General features: G+C 44.1%; 1 protein-coding gene across 2 annotated transcripts in view; it reads right to left on the reverse strand.

Annotated features, from left to right (window-relative positions):
* Positions 1 to 13,484, reverse strand: part of SGPL1 (sphingosine-1-phosphate lyase 1) — a 32,406-nt gene extending 18,922 nt beyond the window's left edge. Inside the window, exons 1-3 of one of the 2 annotated variants that reach the window (XM_059850915.1) lie at positions 13,376 to 13,484; positions 3,820 to 3,985; positions 1,350 to 1,417 (exon numbers count right to left, since the gene is read on the reverse strand). In XM_059850915.1, coding sequence (XP_059706898.1) covers positions 1,350 to 1,417; positions 3,820 to 3,985; positions 13,376 to 13,378 — 237 coding nt within the window. In that variant the 5' untranslated portion in view covers positions 13,379 to 13,484. Of the gene's footprint in view, positions 1 to 1,349; positions 1,418 to 3,819; positions 3,986 to 6,015; positions 6,036 to 13,375 lie in introns of those variants that run through there. The other variant, XM_059850916.1, reaches the window with a different exon arrangement.
* Between the last annotated feature and the right edge of the window lie 4,495 nt (positions 13,485 to 17,979).

Raw genomic sequence — 17,979 nt, forward strand, 5'->3', positions numbered from 1 at the left:
TTCTCATTTGCTTCTCCCGTGTTGTGCTCACATGTGGAATGTGTTTGGAGATAGTTTATCCAACAGGTGATTGTTTCATTGGTTTTTGCTGTGAATTATTTTGTCTCATTGGCCAATCAGGGCCAAGCTGTGTCAGGACTCTGGAAGGAGCCACGAGTTTTCATTATTATCTTTTAGCCTTCTGTCTGTATCCTTTCTCTATTCTTTAATATAGTTTAGTATAGCATTCTTTAATATATTATAGTATCATAAAATAATAAATCAGCCCTCTGAGAACATGGAGTCAGATTCATCATTCCTCCCTTCATCTGGGAACCTAACAAATACAATTCCTCTGTGCTACTCTGTGGATAAAACTGTCTGGAAGAGATGTGACCCCTGGAATCAAGGTGTAAATACAGCAGCACAGCAAGCAGCAGGAAGTGCAATCGAGTGTGATGCCGTGGTTTAAGAGGTGAAATAAACCCAGCTGTGCATTTCTTCAGCCCCAGTCCTTAGCCTGCTGAAACATGCTGACAGTTGTGGTTTCAAGTTTTTATGGACAAAAAAAGAAAAAAAAAATCAAAAAAAAAACCCAAAACCAAACCACCAACCCCACCAAAAAAACCTCAAAAAAAAACCTACCAAAAACCACCAAAACCCCAAAAAGAACCCCCCCCAAAAAATACAAAACAAAAAAAATAAAAACCCCAAAAAAACCCACCACAAAAATATCCTAGAAAACCAAAAAAAAAAAAAAAAAAAAAACAAACAAAACCCCAAAACAAAGCAAAAACCCAAACAAAAAAACCCAAACACCAGCTCCCAAACACGACAGCACCTGGGTAATTTAATGATTACACGAAGTGCTGATATCCTTCTGCTAACTTTTGCTACTAGTTATCTGAGCCTTGAACAAATCATGGCCAGCTGCTTGATTAAAATAAATACACACTGCACAACAATGTGGAATTGCTGTCAATGTGACAATTGCTGTCTCACACTCCACACTGCTTCAGAAGAATAATTCCCGTTCAATCCTGTCCCTTCTTCCAGAATTAAAATAATTTTCTTAAAATCTAAAAATGAGGAAATGTTACTGGAGAATTCACTCATTCTAGGTTAATATAAATAGCTCAAAGGTTAAAAAGAGGTGGAACCCCCTTATTATGGGAGTGATGCTATGACATAAAGATTGGGTAGAAATTACATCTATCATTAAACCAGGAGGCAGCAGAAGACATTCCAGATGTATGTCCTGGGTCATTAGGATCACAGTGACATGACAAAGATGCACTGAACTGTATATTCTCCAAAAGAGCTGAAAAAAGGACCTGGAATAGTCCTGTAATACTTGTTCAAATACTTACTATAGCCCCAACAAATGGCATTTTTCTCAGCAGTTTAAAGAACTGTTTTTTAGTTCGGGATGTCAAACCTGAAAGACAAAAGGCAGAAAGGAACCTAAGAAATAAAAAAACAAAATAGAAACTTCTGATGCAGCTCGTGATCCAGGCTCAGCATTCCTGATCCAAGCTGAAATAACACAGGGTGAGACAGATGAGTGGATCCAAGAGCAAGGTTTTCATGGATGGACCATGACATGGAAACATCTGGACTGCAGGAACCAGTTATTTGTTTCTTACTTCTTGGGAATTCACACCCACATGTGGAATTTTACAGGAAAAAGAGGGATTTCAGAGTTTGCTAAAGGTGAGGAATTATTAACATTTCCTGCCTCTTCAAAGCAGAATAGTTACTTAAAAACAAAACTACTGAGCAGTGTGAAACAGGCTCCCAGAGCAAAGGAGGGAACAGGGACATTGGTGACAATGGATTTGCCCTGTTTGATGCACTGGGAAGTGACTCAGGTGAAGGGGAGGGACCGAGGGAAGGGCAGAAATTCCACCACAGCACAGAGACTCAAGTGAGAGAAGCCACTGATGACAAGCACTGGAAAACTCCTTGGGTAGCTCCAAAGGCAAAAATGAAATCAGGATGACACAGATGCTTTACAGCCACCAAAAATGCCTTCCCAGTCCTACCTGCACACCAGCAGTTACAGGACAAACCAAAAAATAACTAAAGAAGTTTAAAAATCAACCATTTTAAGACATTGCAATTTTATCTACATTTCATATACATTTCACTTCATATATACAATTTGAAAAGCTACCAAGGACACTAATTGGCACATTCTGTAGTAAATACTTGTTAGTGCCCTGGTAATAACCTTTCTGTTGCACATCTCAGTGTGCACAACGTTCCATCAATAATTTTCACAGCAAGAAAAGACTGCCAAGCCCTGAAAAATTCTGACAGTGTAATCAGATCTCCTAAGAGCTAGCCCATACTTAAACAAAATACATTGTGCAACAGTACAAATACTAGCTAGGAAGATAACTGTCCTGAACAGAAGTTTCACTCCAGACATTCCCACTGTTCAGCTGCTTCAGAAAGAGAAAGGGCTGCTTCAGAAGCAGACACAGAAGGAGACATCAAGTTAAAAACTTGGCTGTTTTTAACAAGCTGCCACCAGAGTGCAACCCCAAGGCCTGTGGGAACTGAAATGCATCTCAGAGGGCAAGGCAGTGACCTCAGGCCATCACACAACCAGAGAAAACTGCAGGTTCTGCAGAACTCAGCTCCACTGAAGAGCTGCCAGTACCAGAAACCACTCAAAACAGGAAGATACTCCAGAAATACATTAAAAAAAAAAATTACTAGAAGAAAATTTCCTCACACTATCACATGCAGCTGTATCTTGAACATTTTGAGGATGAAATGTGCCCCCAACATGGCATCAAGACCACATGTCCTCCCCCAGGAGGAAGGGAAACAACCAGGAGTTATCCAGGCACGCTGCAGCAGTGACTAAGTTCACAGGAACCCAGCTCTCCATAAATCTCCCCAGGGTTTGGGCAAGAAGAGTGTGTTGTGACAAGCACATGGTTTAGCCAAAGGAAAAAGGGAGGGAGGGGAAAGGGAAGGAGACAGAAGCACATTCCATGCACCCTCTGACAGAATGGGGGAGCTTCATTTACCAGGCAGGCTTTGACCTTAATTCAGAAGAATTTGGTAAATATTAGGTAACAGCAGACTGGCATTTTGCACAAGACTATCACTTGTTTTTAAAATTTTAAAAGTTTAATGATAATAAAATGGTTATAAAAATAGTAATATAATTAGAGTAATAATAATTTGGACAATTTGGATTAGGACACTATGAGACAATAAAAACAAAGAGTTACAGACAGTCCAGGTACCTCTTTCTGGGCAAAATAAGCCCAAAAAAGGACCCACATTAACAGAGGATTAACCCTTAAAAGCAACAGCCTGTGGCATATCCATACACCTCATCCATGATGCATCAATTCCATTCAAACCCAGGATTCTTTTCGGGAAGTGTCAGCTTCTTCCTCTGAATCCTGACAGCCTCTTCAGGGCTGAGCAAGGTGGGAAGAAGTTCATTTCTTCTGATAAGGGAGCAATAAATTCTCTTTCTCTGAAAGATTTGGGCTACTGTCTAGGTGGGAGTCCTCTCTTTAAAAAAACTAACTTACATAGCATAGTTTCTATTTTAACATTATGTTATAACCTAAAACTATATTTAGCACACTACTTAAGAAAATTAATACAGCATCACTTTCTAACATAACACATATAATACTCATTTGAATATTTGGGAAAAGCCAATCATAAAATACACATTTTTCCCAGTCTGTTTTAACAAGAGTTTGGCCTTGTTCCACCCTCTTTCCTTCCACTGCCCAGGAAGAGCTCAGGGCCACCTCCCCCCCCAGCAAAGGTAAGAAAACCCCCCATATGTCCAACACTTACTCTCAGGCTGGCAGAGGAAGCCATGCAGCCACACACTTGCAAGTGTGGAAGAAAAAGTCAACCCGATGAGCTGCCAGGGCTCCAGCCCATCACAGCGAGCGTTCACAAAGCCTGTCACTTTCTCCCAGTACATCTGGAGGATTTCCTTGTAGGGAGTAATGGCATCCTGTGCAAAGTTGAGGAAAACACAAAAGAAAACAAGCAGGGCATCAAAAAGCTGACTGTTGATGAAAAAGAGGCTTTCTGGTATGCAGACCCCATACTTTCCTTAATTCCTACAAAAATTAGTTAAGAGTCCTAGAAGTGTGTGTCCTAGAGATACATTTCAACTAAACTGGGCACTTCTCATTTTTCTTCAAGTAAGGAAATAGTCTATTGGCCTTTCAAAGAAATCAAATTATTCCAGCCATTTTTTTGGAGTGGTAGATGATCTAAACTTTCTAAATCAGTGCTATGGATCCTAGATACACCATTCAGTTCTCTCTAGAAGTAATTTTAAGCAAGTGTGCTTTTAGCTGTTTATTTCTGAAAACTGAAATTTTGTTAGCGAGGGTTTCATTTTTTGGAAGTTGTATTTTGGATCACTAATGTGGTACAAATTTAGAGAACAGATATATGAAGTCAAGCAGTCTGCCCATGTGAGATGTGAGATGAAGATGAAGAGGAGGAGACAAGTGTCCTACTCTGTGAGGAATCAGAGGATTTTGGTACCTGAGCTGCTAAGGCCATTTGCGAGCTGTGGACCTCACTGAAGGATCTGTGACATAAAAAGGAGAGGCAGGAGATAGTTTTTATTCCCTTCCACTCAAGAGTCACAGATAAAACCACACACCTTCAGACATTTCAGATACTGAGAGAGAAGCACCAAGAGCAGATCAGTAATGTTCTCAGCACAGTCCCAAGAACCACCACCAGATCTCCCCACTGCCCAAGAGAAGGAACTGTGTTAATTTTTTTCCAAGGAATTCTCAGGTGGTGAGTGAAGGCACCACCAAAACAGGTCTATTAAGTACCTCGGGCTGGATTTTCAATGAAGATGGAAGCACTCAGCAAGTCCTTAATTTAAAGATCTAATTAGCATGTTACACACCAAGGGGGGATGGGAGAGGAAAACACTCCTGCTGCCAAAATAACCCCCAGAAAACGGTGATGCAAGCACAATTACAATGTCAAAGCAGGAATTACTGTCGGGACACAGCCCAAGTTCCTAATCAATAGCTTCAAACCAGATGCTCTTCAAGAGCGTCAGAAAAACTGGATGTGCACAGGAGAGAAAGGACATTTCCTCCTGAACAGGGGTCTTCCATGCAAATCTCTGGGAAAGGGTTTCTAGAGATAAGAAGATTAAGCAAGAACTGAGACCTGTGCCAAATCCCTCTTCCCTTTTGACCAGCCCAGTTTAACTGGGGAGATCTCCAGCACTTAAGAGCTTCACCCTCCAAACAACAGGGAAAGTACGTGGGGCTTTTCAAAAGATTTGTGACTTAACCTTGGAAGGAATTAATCCTTGATTGCTGTGCTATTGGATTTTGGGTGGGAATAGAGCAGTTTTTCAACAACCACTAAATTAAAAACCACTAAATTTAAAACTTCTCTTCTCAGGACCCTTCACAGGTCTCACTTCTGGGTCAAGCCAACAACAGAAGCATCATTTAATTAACTTTTTTTAGGTGGTAATGTGCTATTCCACTACAGCTTGAGGCTACTAACAGTATTAAAAAAACCCCAAGTTTTTCCTAATAATCGAAGGAGAAAGGAAGGTTTCCCTACCAAAAAGCAACACTAATGAATACTCACTACATTGGAAAAGCAGTAACATGGCAGAGTTTGAAAGTATTCAAGCAGCCCAAACATAATTTTTTAAATTAATAAATTTTACCATTAAATAAAATTAATAATTAATTGATAAAATAAGTAAATAAATAAATACACTTTAAAACAGAATTAACAGCGTTTAACAGAAGAGGGTTTTCACCCATGTCCCAGCACAGGCTGAAGGGACAGGGACTGAATTGGGCAAAAGCAGGCAGCACTGAGCTCTGAGAAGGCAAATTAGCACCTATTCACTCGGCAGAGGGCAATTTAAAAATACATCAGAGCCCTTCAGCCTTCAAAACAAGGCGGCCACACAAATCCAAACCGCTGCAATTAGGCAATGTCCCAGCTAATGAAGGCCCGGTCCCCCAAACCACTCACCACAAAGCCGATTTAACCCCAAAATTCCAGAAGAGCCACCTTTTCCAGCTAACCAGAGGTGCTACTTAAGTTTCATGGAGTTTGCACAATCTTCACTGGCAGAGCCCTGGAAATGAGGGTTTAACCAGCAGCAATGACTTTGGTTCTTTGCCTAGGATGAAATTCCAGGATATCATTCTGGTTTGGAGCTGCACTTAAAGGATGGAAATGGAGCCACTAATGGGCTGCTGCCTCAATAGCGGTTCTCATCTCATGGCAAGAAAATGCTGCAGCATCAAATATAAACTGGGCTGTGCCCCTTTTTTTTTTTTTTTCCTGAAGATGGAAGACACTGTAAGCCCTGAGTCAAAACGGAACATGACCTTCTTGACAGAAGTCACCCTAGCCAATGGCCAAGCCAAAATAAATAAATCTGGCAAGAGACTGACCTCACTCTTGGAGAAAGCTCGGGACAGAAGATCCCAGCTGTCTGCACATTTTGTTGTCACTGAAACCCCCTGAGAAATTACACACAAGAACTCAATGGTATGTCCAAATTTTGAACAAATGAGAGAAGATTTTCAGTATGTTCAAAGACATCAAAGAATTTCTTCCCCTTTCTTGCTTTAAAAAAGCCCAATCTGAAACCAATCCACAAGTGTTACAGCTTGACCAGGTAAAGTTCTCTGTATTTCTCACTTTCCTTCTTCACTCATTTCATACCAGATGAGTTTGAAGGATGAGGTTGATCCATTTAGGAGGATAATAAAAACTGGGATTTAAAAACCCAGTGAAAATTGGCATGGAAGATGAGCTAGCAGTGAACTACAATTTCTCAGCTCCCTGGCTCAGTTTTTCCCAAATGCTCCTTTTCCTGAAAGTATCCAGCACAACATCAGAGACCTTTACATTCTGAATTATTCACTTAATCCCACAGAAACCAGAGGGCATTTGGAAGGTTGCACTCAAATGTCTTTATTACACCCAGGAACATGCTGGGTTAAAAGGGAGCTTATAAAAAAGAGACAGAGTGACTTTTTACAGGAGAAGAATGACAGGACAAGGGTGTGTGGCTCCCCACTGACAGAGGGATGGATGTCAGGAAGGAATCTTTCCCTCTGGGCTGGTGAGGCCCAGGGAAGCTGAGGCTGCCCCTGGATCCATGGAAGTGTCCAAGCCCAGGTTGGATGGGGCTCAGAACAACCTGGGTTGTTCTGGCACTGGATGATCTCCAAGGTCCCTTCCAACCCAAACCATTCTGGAATTCTCCACTACTTCCTCATTTTACAGGGAGGGGGCAGGGGGAATAATCAGCCTCTGGGTAGCCCAGCCATCAGAATCCCTCACCCTGCAGCCCTGGAGGTGCTGCTCAGGGTGAAAAAAACTCTTCCTGCTTCCCCAGCTGGGCTAAAGACAACAGGCTGACCTGATTTTAAACCTGTCTACAGGACAGAATTTCGTGTAAGATAATAAACTGCTTATTTGTAAAGGCATCAAAAAATAAAGGTTTCCTTTCCCATTAGAAGGGAGTAGATAAGCTGCTTTTATTTCTGTAAGAGAACCTTCCCCACGCAAAAGCTTCACAAGCCACAGGATTATTTCAGCAGCAGTTTAAAAACCTGACTTATGAGCACACTAAAGAGCAGGGAGAAAAAAAAATCTCCACTGGAGGATTTGATTTTAATTCTCAGAGCAGTAAGACAGACCCAGGTATCAGATAAAATACTAATTGCTATCATTAGGACTTGCAGTGCTCATTTGTACTGATATTAATGCACTCAGCTACCTAAGCAGTTTACATATTGAATTTTTAGCTGCACAGATTAGGAATACATCCTTAGTACTTTATTTCTAAAAGTCATTAGCTAGCTGAGCTGGTTCCAGGGATAGCATTTATGCCACTACAAAAGAGCACAAATTAACTGCAGTAATGCTCTTCTGTCCCAGATGATGGAAAAGGGAGGGGGGAGGAATGCCAAAGCTAATGAGAGCACATTTTGCATTTCTGCCAGAACAGCATTTCCTCAGCGGCAAGTTGTAGGGCACAAAAAAAAGCTTAAAAAAAAAAAACAAACAAATGGAGAAACAGAATGGCAATAAACTGGAGAACCTCAGACTTTCATTACAAGCGCCTTCTGTGGAAATTGAAACATTGTCTGAGTTTACCTGTGAGAAAAACAGGAGCAAAGATTTTACCAGCTGAACCTTCCTTCCTCCAAAAGAACATTTAAAGTGGGTTTCAAATGAGGCTACAAAATAAGAGTAGCTTTTAAAAGCAAGCTAATGTTATGCAGTACCATGAGGCTGACTGTCCAGGGAGGAAGTGCTAAGATCAAAGAATCACAGAAAGGTTTAGGCCAGAAAAGACCTTAAAGAACATCTTGTTCCAAACCCCTTGCACTACCCCAGGTGGCTCCACCCAGCCTGGCCTGGGATACTTCCAGGGATCCATTCTCTTTGCCTCTCAAAGAAATCTAATTATTCCAGCCATTTTTTGGAGTGGTAGATGATCTAAACTTTCTAAATCAGTGCTATAGATCCTAGATACACAGTTTAGTTCTCGGAAGGGACAGTTTAGTTCTTACAAGGGACACCTTCCACTACCCCAGGTGGCTCCAATCCCCACTCAACCTGGCCTTGGACACTTCCAGGGATCCAGGAACACCTTCCACTATAGCAGGTGGTTCCAATCCCCACTCAACCTGGCCTTGGACACTTCCAGGGATCCAGGAACACCTTCCACTATCCCAGGTGGCTCCAAGCCCCACCCAACCTGGCCTGGGACACTTCCAGGGATACAGGGTCATCTTCCACTATCCCAGGTGGCTCCAAGCCCCACCCAACCTGGCCTGGGACACTTCCAGGGATACAGGGTCATCTTCCACTATCCCAGGTGGCTCCAAGCCCCACCCATATTGGCCTTGGACCCTTGCAGGGATCCTGGGGCAGCCACAGCTTCTCTGGGCACCCTGTGTCTCCACCCTCTCAGGGAAGAATTTCTTCCTAATATTCGATCTAAACCTACTCTCTGTCAGTTTATACCACATCCTCAGCTCTCACCTGAACACACACGTGCTCCCAAACTAGGGACCCTCTGACCACTTCCCCACACACCCTAACCTGAATATCTGTGTCTGCCACCAGCTTCCCTCATGTCCCCAGAGCTGAGAGGCAGGAGGTGGCTGTCACACAGTAAATCCAGACCAAGGGAGATGGCTCCAAGAGCCCGAGTCAGGTCAGCTCCAATTACAGGAGCAGGCAGAATACTGCCACTGTAATTAAGGCCCCTGCTCCAACACGAGTTCTCCCCAGGAGAAGCTTCCTGACTGAAAATAAACCACACCAAGCCAGCACGGACACGGCAGCCTCACTTATTTATTCTACTCCTAAGTGGAAGGAAGACTCCAATTAGCCCTGCCTTCGCTGACACCTCGTTGCCTGCCACAAAAGGCACATCTGACCGGAGTAACCAGCCTGGACTGCGAGCCACCAGCCTGCCCAATTCCTGATGGAGAGCCAGCAATGGGATTGAGCAACACCAGTTAAGCCTCAGAGCCACCAGCCTGCCCAATTCCTGCCGGAGATCCAGCAATGGGATTGAGCAACAGCAGCCCAGCCTCAGAGAGCGCTGGTTGCTGCCTGTGCCTGCGGTGTTTTGGTTCGCACCCCGGTAATGACTCTGCTCCTCCGGCCCTCCCTGCCAACCCCAGCCTGACAAATCTCTTTGCATAAGCAGCAGGCAGGGAATATTTGTTAGTCAGCTCCTAATTACAGCTTGAGGTTTGGACCACGTGCTGCCCAGCAGGACCAAAGGATGCGGGCAGACAGAGCGACACCAGATGCGTGATCGCTCAGAAATCAAAAATCCTGAACTTTTGGATGCGTGGGCTGAAGGGAAATTGAAAACACATTCAGGCCACACATCTTACCACAGCTCCCCAATACCACCAGTTTCATCTGCACTGCGTTTATTTCCACCACTGCCATACTGAAACTTTTTCTTTTTCTAGAATGACAGCAGCTGGGGGGGAGGTTTGCCACGTATAGCGTCTGCAAAATGAATGTATACATACTGTACCACCCGCCCTGAGAGCTCAAGGGGAGTGGCTAAACAATGGCTAATTATAGCTTCAGCACAAAAACAAACAAGGCAGCAAGTCAGAGTAAGTACAGCAGCATTCACTGTGGAGATGGAATGTAAAACTACCAAAACAAAATGGGAAAAGACTGATTGGCAGCTCAAAAAAATTACAATTTTACAGGAGCCCAAAAGACTCCAAAACGCAAGTTCAAATTTCATTTAACCCAAAATACACACAAGGTGTCATGTTCACAATGCTCTCTTAGGCAAACCAATTTTATAGAAGTTTCTGCACAAATCTAGGCACACTCCAGGCAGCAGAGACCTCACAAGAGACAGGATTCACCCAATGCTGAGCTCACCATGGATCTCTGTGGGTCACTAGCTCCAAAAATGTGCAAGGAAACATCCTCTGCTGCCACCCATGATAATCAGGGTAAAAGAAGTGCCCAGCTGCCTGCATGCTGGGGCTCATCTGGACATATTTCATTCCTCCATGCCTCAGATCCCTGCATAATTCCCAGAGAAGAAAATGGGCATTTCTTGGAAATATTTAGTGAGCACCTGGCTGCCACCAAGAGGTACCCACAGCACTGAGACACAAAGCCTTGGCAGGAGCTGTCTGGAAGCAGAGGCCAGCATGGCAATTGTTCTGGGAGCAGGCATCCATGAACAAAGGCAGCAGGGAGCCCTGGCACAGCTCCCCAGCAGGGTTATGCAAGCCTGGGACAAAGCCCCCAGTATCAGCACAAACTGAATGCTGCTATTCTACATCGAGGGCCCTGCTCCTGGGCAGGTCCAAACACAGGGCAGAATCCTCAAAAATTATCTTATCAACACCCACACACAGAGCCCTTCGACCCCTGCAATATCCATCACATGCCCTTCCTGATATGGCAGGGATAAATCTTGATGAGCAAAGAGAGGCAAAGGAAATAGAACACAAAGGATTCTGAGGGACTTCTACACACAGATTTCTAGGAAATAAAAATTTTCTCCTAACACAGAAAACTGTATCACAATCACCACAGCAAAAGGACCCAGGACACCTGCTGCTACATCAATTGGTGGAATCCTAAATCTCAGTAAAATCCTAAATAGGTAGAATCCAAAATCTCAGCTCATGCTCTAAGGGCAGGGCTAAAGCATGTACTAGGCCTGCTAGTACTAGAAAAGAACTGTCTTTCATTGCCTGGGATGCAAAGAATAGGAGCAACAGAAACACAGGATCACAGACTCATTTGGTTTGGAAGATCATGTCATTCCATCCCCCTGTCATGGGCAGGGACACCTTCCCCTATGCCAGGTGGCTCCAAACCCCTCCTGCCTGGCCTGGGACACTTCCAGGGATGGGGCAGCCACAGCTTCTTTGGGTTCCCTGTGCCAGGCCTGCCCACACTCACAGGGAGAAATTATTTCCTCATATCTAACACAAACCTAACATTCTGTCAGTGTGGAGCCATTCTCCCTTTGTCTCTTGTAAACAGCCTCTCTCCACCTATCTTGTCAGCCCTTCATGCACTGGAAGGCCACAGCTTGGTCACCCCAAAGCCTCTCTTCTCCAGGATGAACAATCCCATCTCACCCTGGTGCCTCCTCCAGACTCTCCAGCAGCTCCAGGTCCCTCCTGTGCTGGGCCCCAGGGCTGGAGGCCGCTCTGCAGGTGGGGTCTCACCTGAGCAGGGGCAGAATCCACCCTCCCCTGCTGGGGCTCAGCCCAAGGCAGGGCCAGCTGCCACCCACAGCACCCCCAAGTCCTTCTCAGCAGCTCTGTGGTGGAAGCGGCTGGTCAGGAGAAGATCAGATGGAGGCAACTTTTATTGGCAAAGTTGTGTATTTGGAAAAAGAGCCGAGCAGAACCCCAAAATCCTTACTCAGAAAGGGGCACGGGAGTCACAGCCAGGCTGTGATTGCTGCCACACCAGGCAGACCATACACAATAAAGGCTGGGATTGGGGTTATCTCCACACCACCAAGCACTGCTGGAGAAACCCCAGGCAGGAAGTGAGCGAGGCAGCAACTCAGCAAACCCTCCCCTGCTCATTCAGACACAACTCTCAGGGTAAGAAGAGGGTGGGAAACTCTGAGCAGGCTGGACATGAGCAGAACACGGAAAAAGAAAGATTTTACCCTGTCTAGGTAAGAAAGAAAGAGGCTGGACATGAGCTGAACATGGAAAAAGAAGATTTTACCCTGTCTAGGTAAGAAAATTCCTGCCTTTTGCTAAGGTCACAGGAAGGATGCCAGAGTGAAACCACAGTTTAGGGAAAATGTTGTGTGTCAGTGTTTCTCCTCCTTCCCCGAGCACAAAGCCAACTTCCTAAGCTTTCCAGTAGCCAGGAATCCCATGCAATAGCTACTGCCCAATCTAGTGAATAAAAGAGCCGACCTGAGCAGGTCTTTCAGGTGCAATAAGCAGCAATTTCCTGTGCAAAGCTTTGGTACAGAAGGGACTGAGGTGACAGCAGCCTGAGCGCACAGCAGGGCCCCAGCAGCCCCAGGACATGCTGGACAGCCAAGGATTTACCCAGCGCCAAATTTTGGCAGCTGAAAGCAACCCAGACACAAGCTGTGCTGGCTCTTGGTGCTGTCCCACGCCAAAGCAGCAACAGCAGCAGCACTTGGGAGCTTGGGAATGCAACAATCAAGTGGGACAAAGGAGTGGGACAAAGATAATGCTGCTTCATTTATCACGCAGCAGCTGTGATTTCAATTCCCCTTGCTGATAAGGGGGTGGAAAAAAGCCAAACAAACAACCAAGAAATCTAGCGTCCCTTCCAGGTTTGAGGAATTGCGGGATTCATGCCGTGCCAATGCGGGCTATACTCCAAGCAATCCCGAAGTTTGCCTCCAGCTAAAAAAATAACAAGCAACTAGCAAATAGCGTCTCTAAAGAAAACAGCAATCAATCAGCAAACACGATTTCTCTCAGCCAGATCAGCACCTTCAGCAAAATCACGAGGAAAACATCACAGTGCCCCACCCAAGGGAAATTAACCAGAGACAGGCAAAAACACCGTTCCTAATCCTCTCTGCCCTGAAACCAGGTAATTGTGGGGAACGAAGAAAGCAGTGTGAGAATAAAAGGAAATATTTACGCACAGGGGAAGGGTATGGGCCTCAGATGGCGGCCAAAGAGAGGACCCGACCACAAACCCTGGGCCACGCATCCCCTGAGGCGCGTCCGGGACCCCTCAGCCCGCACCCAGCCCCGCCGGACAAGGCCCGGGCCTCGCTGCCTCACAGGCCGCGCCGGGACAGCGCTCCCTGGCCCACGCCGGCCTCGCAGTCCCCGCTCACCATCGCCCCTGCGGCCGCCAGCTCTTTCGTTCCGTCCGCCCTTCTTTTCTTCTTCCCCGCTCCTCCTCCTCCTCCTCCTCCTCCTCCCGCTCCCCGCGGGGTCCCGGCCCGGCCCGGCCCCGCCCCGCTGGCCACGCCCCGCTCGCCCCGCCCACAGCGCCGTGAGGCCACGCCCTCATCGCATGGGGCCACGCCCCGTGAGGGCAGACCACGCCCCTCAGGGGAGGAGGTGGGAGAGCAGCGCCCTCACCTGGAGGGAGGCGGTAAAACCTTACGGCCAGAATTTTTTGTTAAATACCAAAATAAACCCAAAAAAACCTCACAAACAAACAACAACAAACAGTTTGTAAACCCGTCCTAGTCATTAATATATGGGGCTGGAGCCCCTCTGCTTTGGATCCGGCTTGGGAAAGCTCAGGATGTCCACCTGGTGAAGAGAAGTCCCCAGGGAGATGAGACCTCAGAGCTCCTCCCAGTGCCAGGTGAGCTGGAGAGGGATTTGGGACAAGGGGGAATGGTTAGGCGGGATATTAGAAAGAAATCCTTCTCTGAGAGGGTGGAGATGCCCTGGAAAAGTGTGAAACATGTATATTTTATGATTGGCTTTTCCCAAATATTCAAATGAATATGTGTTATGTTAGAAAATTATGCTGTATTAATTCTCTAAAGTAGTGTGTTAAATATAGTTTTAGGTTTTAACAAAATGTTAAAATAGAAACTATGCTATGTAGGATACTTTTTTTAAAGAGAGGACTCGCAGCGAGACAGCAGCCACAGGACACCCAAATCTTTCAGAGGAAGAGAATTTATTGCTCCCTTATCGAGCTCTTCCCACCTTGCTCAGCCGTGAGGACACTGTCAGGATTCAGAGGAAGAAGTTGACACTGCCCAGACAGAATCCTGGGTTTGAATGGAATGGTCCCAGGGGGTTCAGAGGTCCTGAGAGGTCCAGGGGAGGGTCCTGGAATTTCCTGGGGAGTCCTAGAGAGGGTCCCATGGGGACCTTGCAGGATCCACCCCCAGGAACCCACATGGAACCCACCCAGAGACTGCCCCTGGAGCTGCTGGGACCGTCTGGGAGTGCCCAGGGAGGGGGGCCTGGAGGGGGTGGCTTTGGGATGGAGGGAGGGGACTGTGAGATGGAGAGGGGCGTTATTATTATTATTATTATTATTATTACATTTACATTTACATTACCTTTACCAATAATAATAATAAAAACAACAATAATAAAAATAGTGATAGTGATAATAATGATAATAATGATAATAATGATAATAATGATAATAATGATAATAACGATAATGATAATGATAATGATAATGATAATGATAATGATAATGATAATGATAATGATAATAATACCAGCAACTGAGGCCTTGAGAAGCTTCGTGGAGCAGCAGCTAGACAGAGTAAAAAATAAAGTAGGGATTTATCAGAAGTCCTCAAAGTCCTGCAGCTCGGGCAGTACAAGAGTCCAGCCATGGCCACACCCAAGGTGGATGGTTTATAAAAGTTTGTCACGAGTTTATAAAAGTTCTCGTTCATTTCCACCTTGGGGTTCTTTGTCCAATTCCAGCTCCAGGCGATGCAGTCTCGTCCTCCCAGTTTGCTCCCCTCCATCCCCTGTTGTTTGCACTTTCTGGGCCTGAAGCTGCAGCGGGGTCCTTGCTTCTGGGGCTGGACAGCTAAACTGTGCAGAGAACTTGGTGATACTTTATATGAAGTTCAGAGTTATACACTAATGCAGGACAGGATCTGGAAAATAGGAAAGCTAAAACTTAATAAAAATTATTATTATTATTATTATTATTGTTATTATTATTATTATTATTATTATTATTGATGTTGTTGTTGTCGCTATTTATATTAATATTGATATATGTATATAATTAATATCACTAAATATTGAATCAATTTCACTATTAATTATAGTAACATTACTATTTTAATAATATATTAATAGATATTACTATATATTACTATAATAATATTATTATAATTATATAATATATAATATATAATATATAATATATAATATATAATATATAATATATAATATATAATATAAATTAAATAATATAATATTTTTATATTATACTACATATTAATATAGTAATATATTATATTAATATTATATTTTAATTTATGTTAATATTAAATATTGATTAATTATTTATGTTAATATTATAATATATTTATATTAATATTATAATCTATAGTATATATTATATATCTATAATATATATTATGTGTATTATATATTAGAAATATAACAATAGTAATAGTAATAATAAGTCGCTGGTTATTATTATTGTTGTTGTTGTTTTTGCTATTGCTATTATTGATATTTATATTAATATTGATATTTTATAGATATTGATATATGTATATAATTATTATTGAATAAATATTGAAACAATTTTACTATTAATTAATAATTATATTAATATTAGTATATTAATAATATAGTAATAATATATTACTATATCATAATATATCACTATATTAATATTCTATTAAATTTATATTAATATTAAACCTTGATTATTGATTTATGTTAATATTGATATTATTAAATATAATAATAGTAATAGTAATAATAAGTCGCTGGTTATTGTTATTGTTATTGTTGTTGTTCTTGTTGTTATTGCTATTATTGCTATTGATATTAATATTAATATTTATATAGATATTTATATAGGTATATAATTAATATTATTACATATTGAATCAATATTACTACTAATTATTCATTATATTAAAATAATATATGCATAATATATTTATAATGTATTAATATAGAACACTATTTTACTATATTAATATTATATTTTAAATTATATTAATATTAAACATTGATTAATGATTTATGTTAATAAATCATTAATATTATATTATTATATCATTAATATTACATTATTAAATATAATAATTGTAATAGTAATCATAAGTCAATAATAATAATAATAATAATAATAATAATAATAATAATAATAATAATAATAATAATAAACACTCCCTCCCAGCATTCTTCCCGCAGGGTCCCCAGCCATGCCCCATCCCCCTCTAAACCCTTCTGGGACCCCCAAAACCCCCCAGTGCCACCCTGGACTCTTCCAGTCCCACTTCGCGACCCCCACCCAGTGTCAGGCCACGCCCGCACCCCCAAATATCGGGGGGGGGCCCAGCGGACACGACCCCTCAGTCCCTGCACGCGCAGATCCCCGCTTGTCCCCTCGCTGTAGGACCCCATAGCCGTCCTCGGGGACACGGCGGTGGTGGCACTGGCTTGGGGACACGGGGGAGGCGACAGGAAGCCAAAGCATCTCTGCCCGCTGGGGCTGGCCCGGTGTGCGACCGGAGCTTCCTGCCCCCGCCACAGCCCGACAGCACCGGGGGAGCCACCCCGGGGAGGGGACCGAGGGGACCTGGGGACAGCGCGGGTTTGTTTCCTCTGCTCAGGCTTCCTCTCCAGACCATGGAAAAGCGGCTGCTGCCCACGGGGGAGAGGACAGGGAGGACTGAGAGAGGGAAAAATAAAACCATCAGCACCCAAAAATGGGAAAAATAAAAGATCAGAATGCTCGTCCTGATCTCTGAGAGATGAGAGAAAATAAATTGCCGCTGAAAGAGGCATAAAAGGTCGGGAATTGATTAATGAAATGATGTGGGGACCTCTCCAAAAGGTGGGGGGAAACCCCCAATAGTGGGGAGACCCTCTGGAAAAAAGTGGGAATCCCCCCAGAAAGGTTGGGGACCCCTCAAGCTGGGGACTCCCACCCCAAAAGCAGCAGTGTTGTCGTAACCTCCCTCGGGACTGGGCTCCAGGGAGAGCAGCAGGTGGGAAAATCCTCGGTTTTGGCTCCCCGGAGGGGTCTGGAAAAGCATTTAATTAATTTTCAGACAGGTTCTGGAATTTTGGGAGTATTTCTGGGGGGTGTTTGGCATCTTCAAGGGAGAATTGGGGGGTGCCAAGGTGAGGATGGTGTCAGAGCTCGGGGGAACGGTGACAGTCTGGGGTGAAATTTATTAAAATTTAAGGGATTCATGAAATGGATCAATTGGTACATTTCCAGATGTATTTGAAAACGGACACATCGTTTTGCAGAGCTCACGGCCCGGCTTTCCCAGCCCTGTGCATGGAGTGGCACCACCTCAAAGAGAAGCCCTGCGGCCTCACCTCTCCTCCCCGCTAATTAGGAGGCGTTTATTAAGCTAATTAATCGCTGTTTCGTCGTCCTTGGTCCTCTGCATAGGCCAAGACGGGCTCAGAAGCTGCGGGTGCCGAAGGGGGGATAACGCCTCCTAAAATTGGGAATACCCGAGGATTGCTCCCAGACAAAAGCTGCCAGGACCGAAGGCTGTGGCTGGCCTTGGACTCCCGGGGGCCGTCTCTAAAGTGCCACGGGGGACACGACAGGGACACGGGGAGACACGGTGGGGAGCACAGGGGACATGGGCAGGGACACTGAGGACCATGAGTCTCAAATTCCGCTCCTCCGGCTGGATCTCGGATCATCCCTGCACCAAAACACCCCTTAAAATACCACGTTTCTCCCTCCCTCTTCCCAATGCTCGCCCCAAAAGTGCAATTCCCCAAG

Source organism: Haemorhous mexicanus, chromosome 7, assembly GCF_027477595.1.
Source record: "Haemorhous mexicanus isolate bHaeMex1 chromosome 7, bHaeMex1.pri, whole genome shotgun sequence".
Classification (NCBI taxonomy): Eukaryota; Metazoa; Chordata; class Aves; order Passeriformes; family Fringillidae; genus Haemorhous; species Haemorhous mexicanus.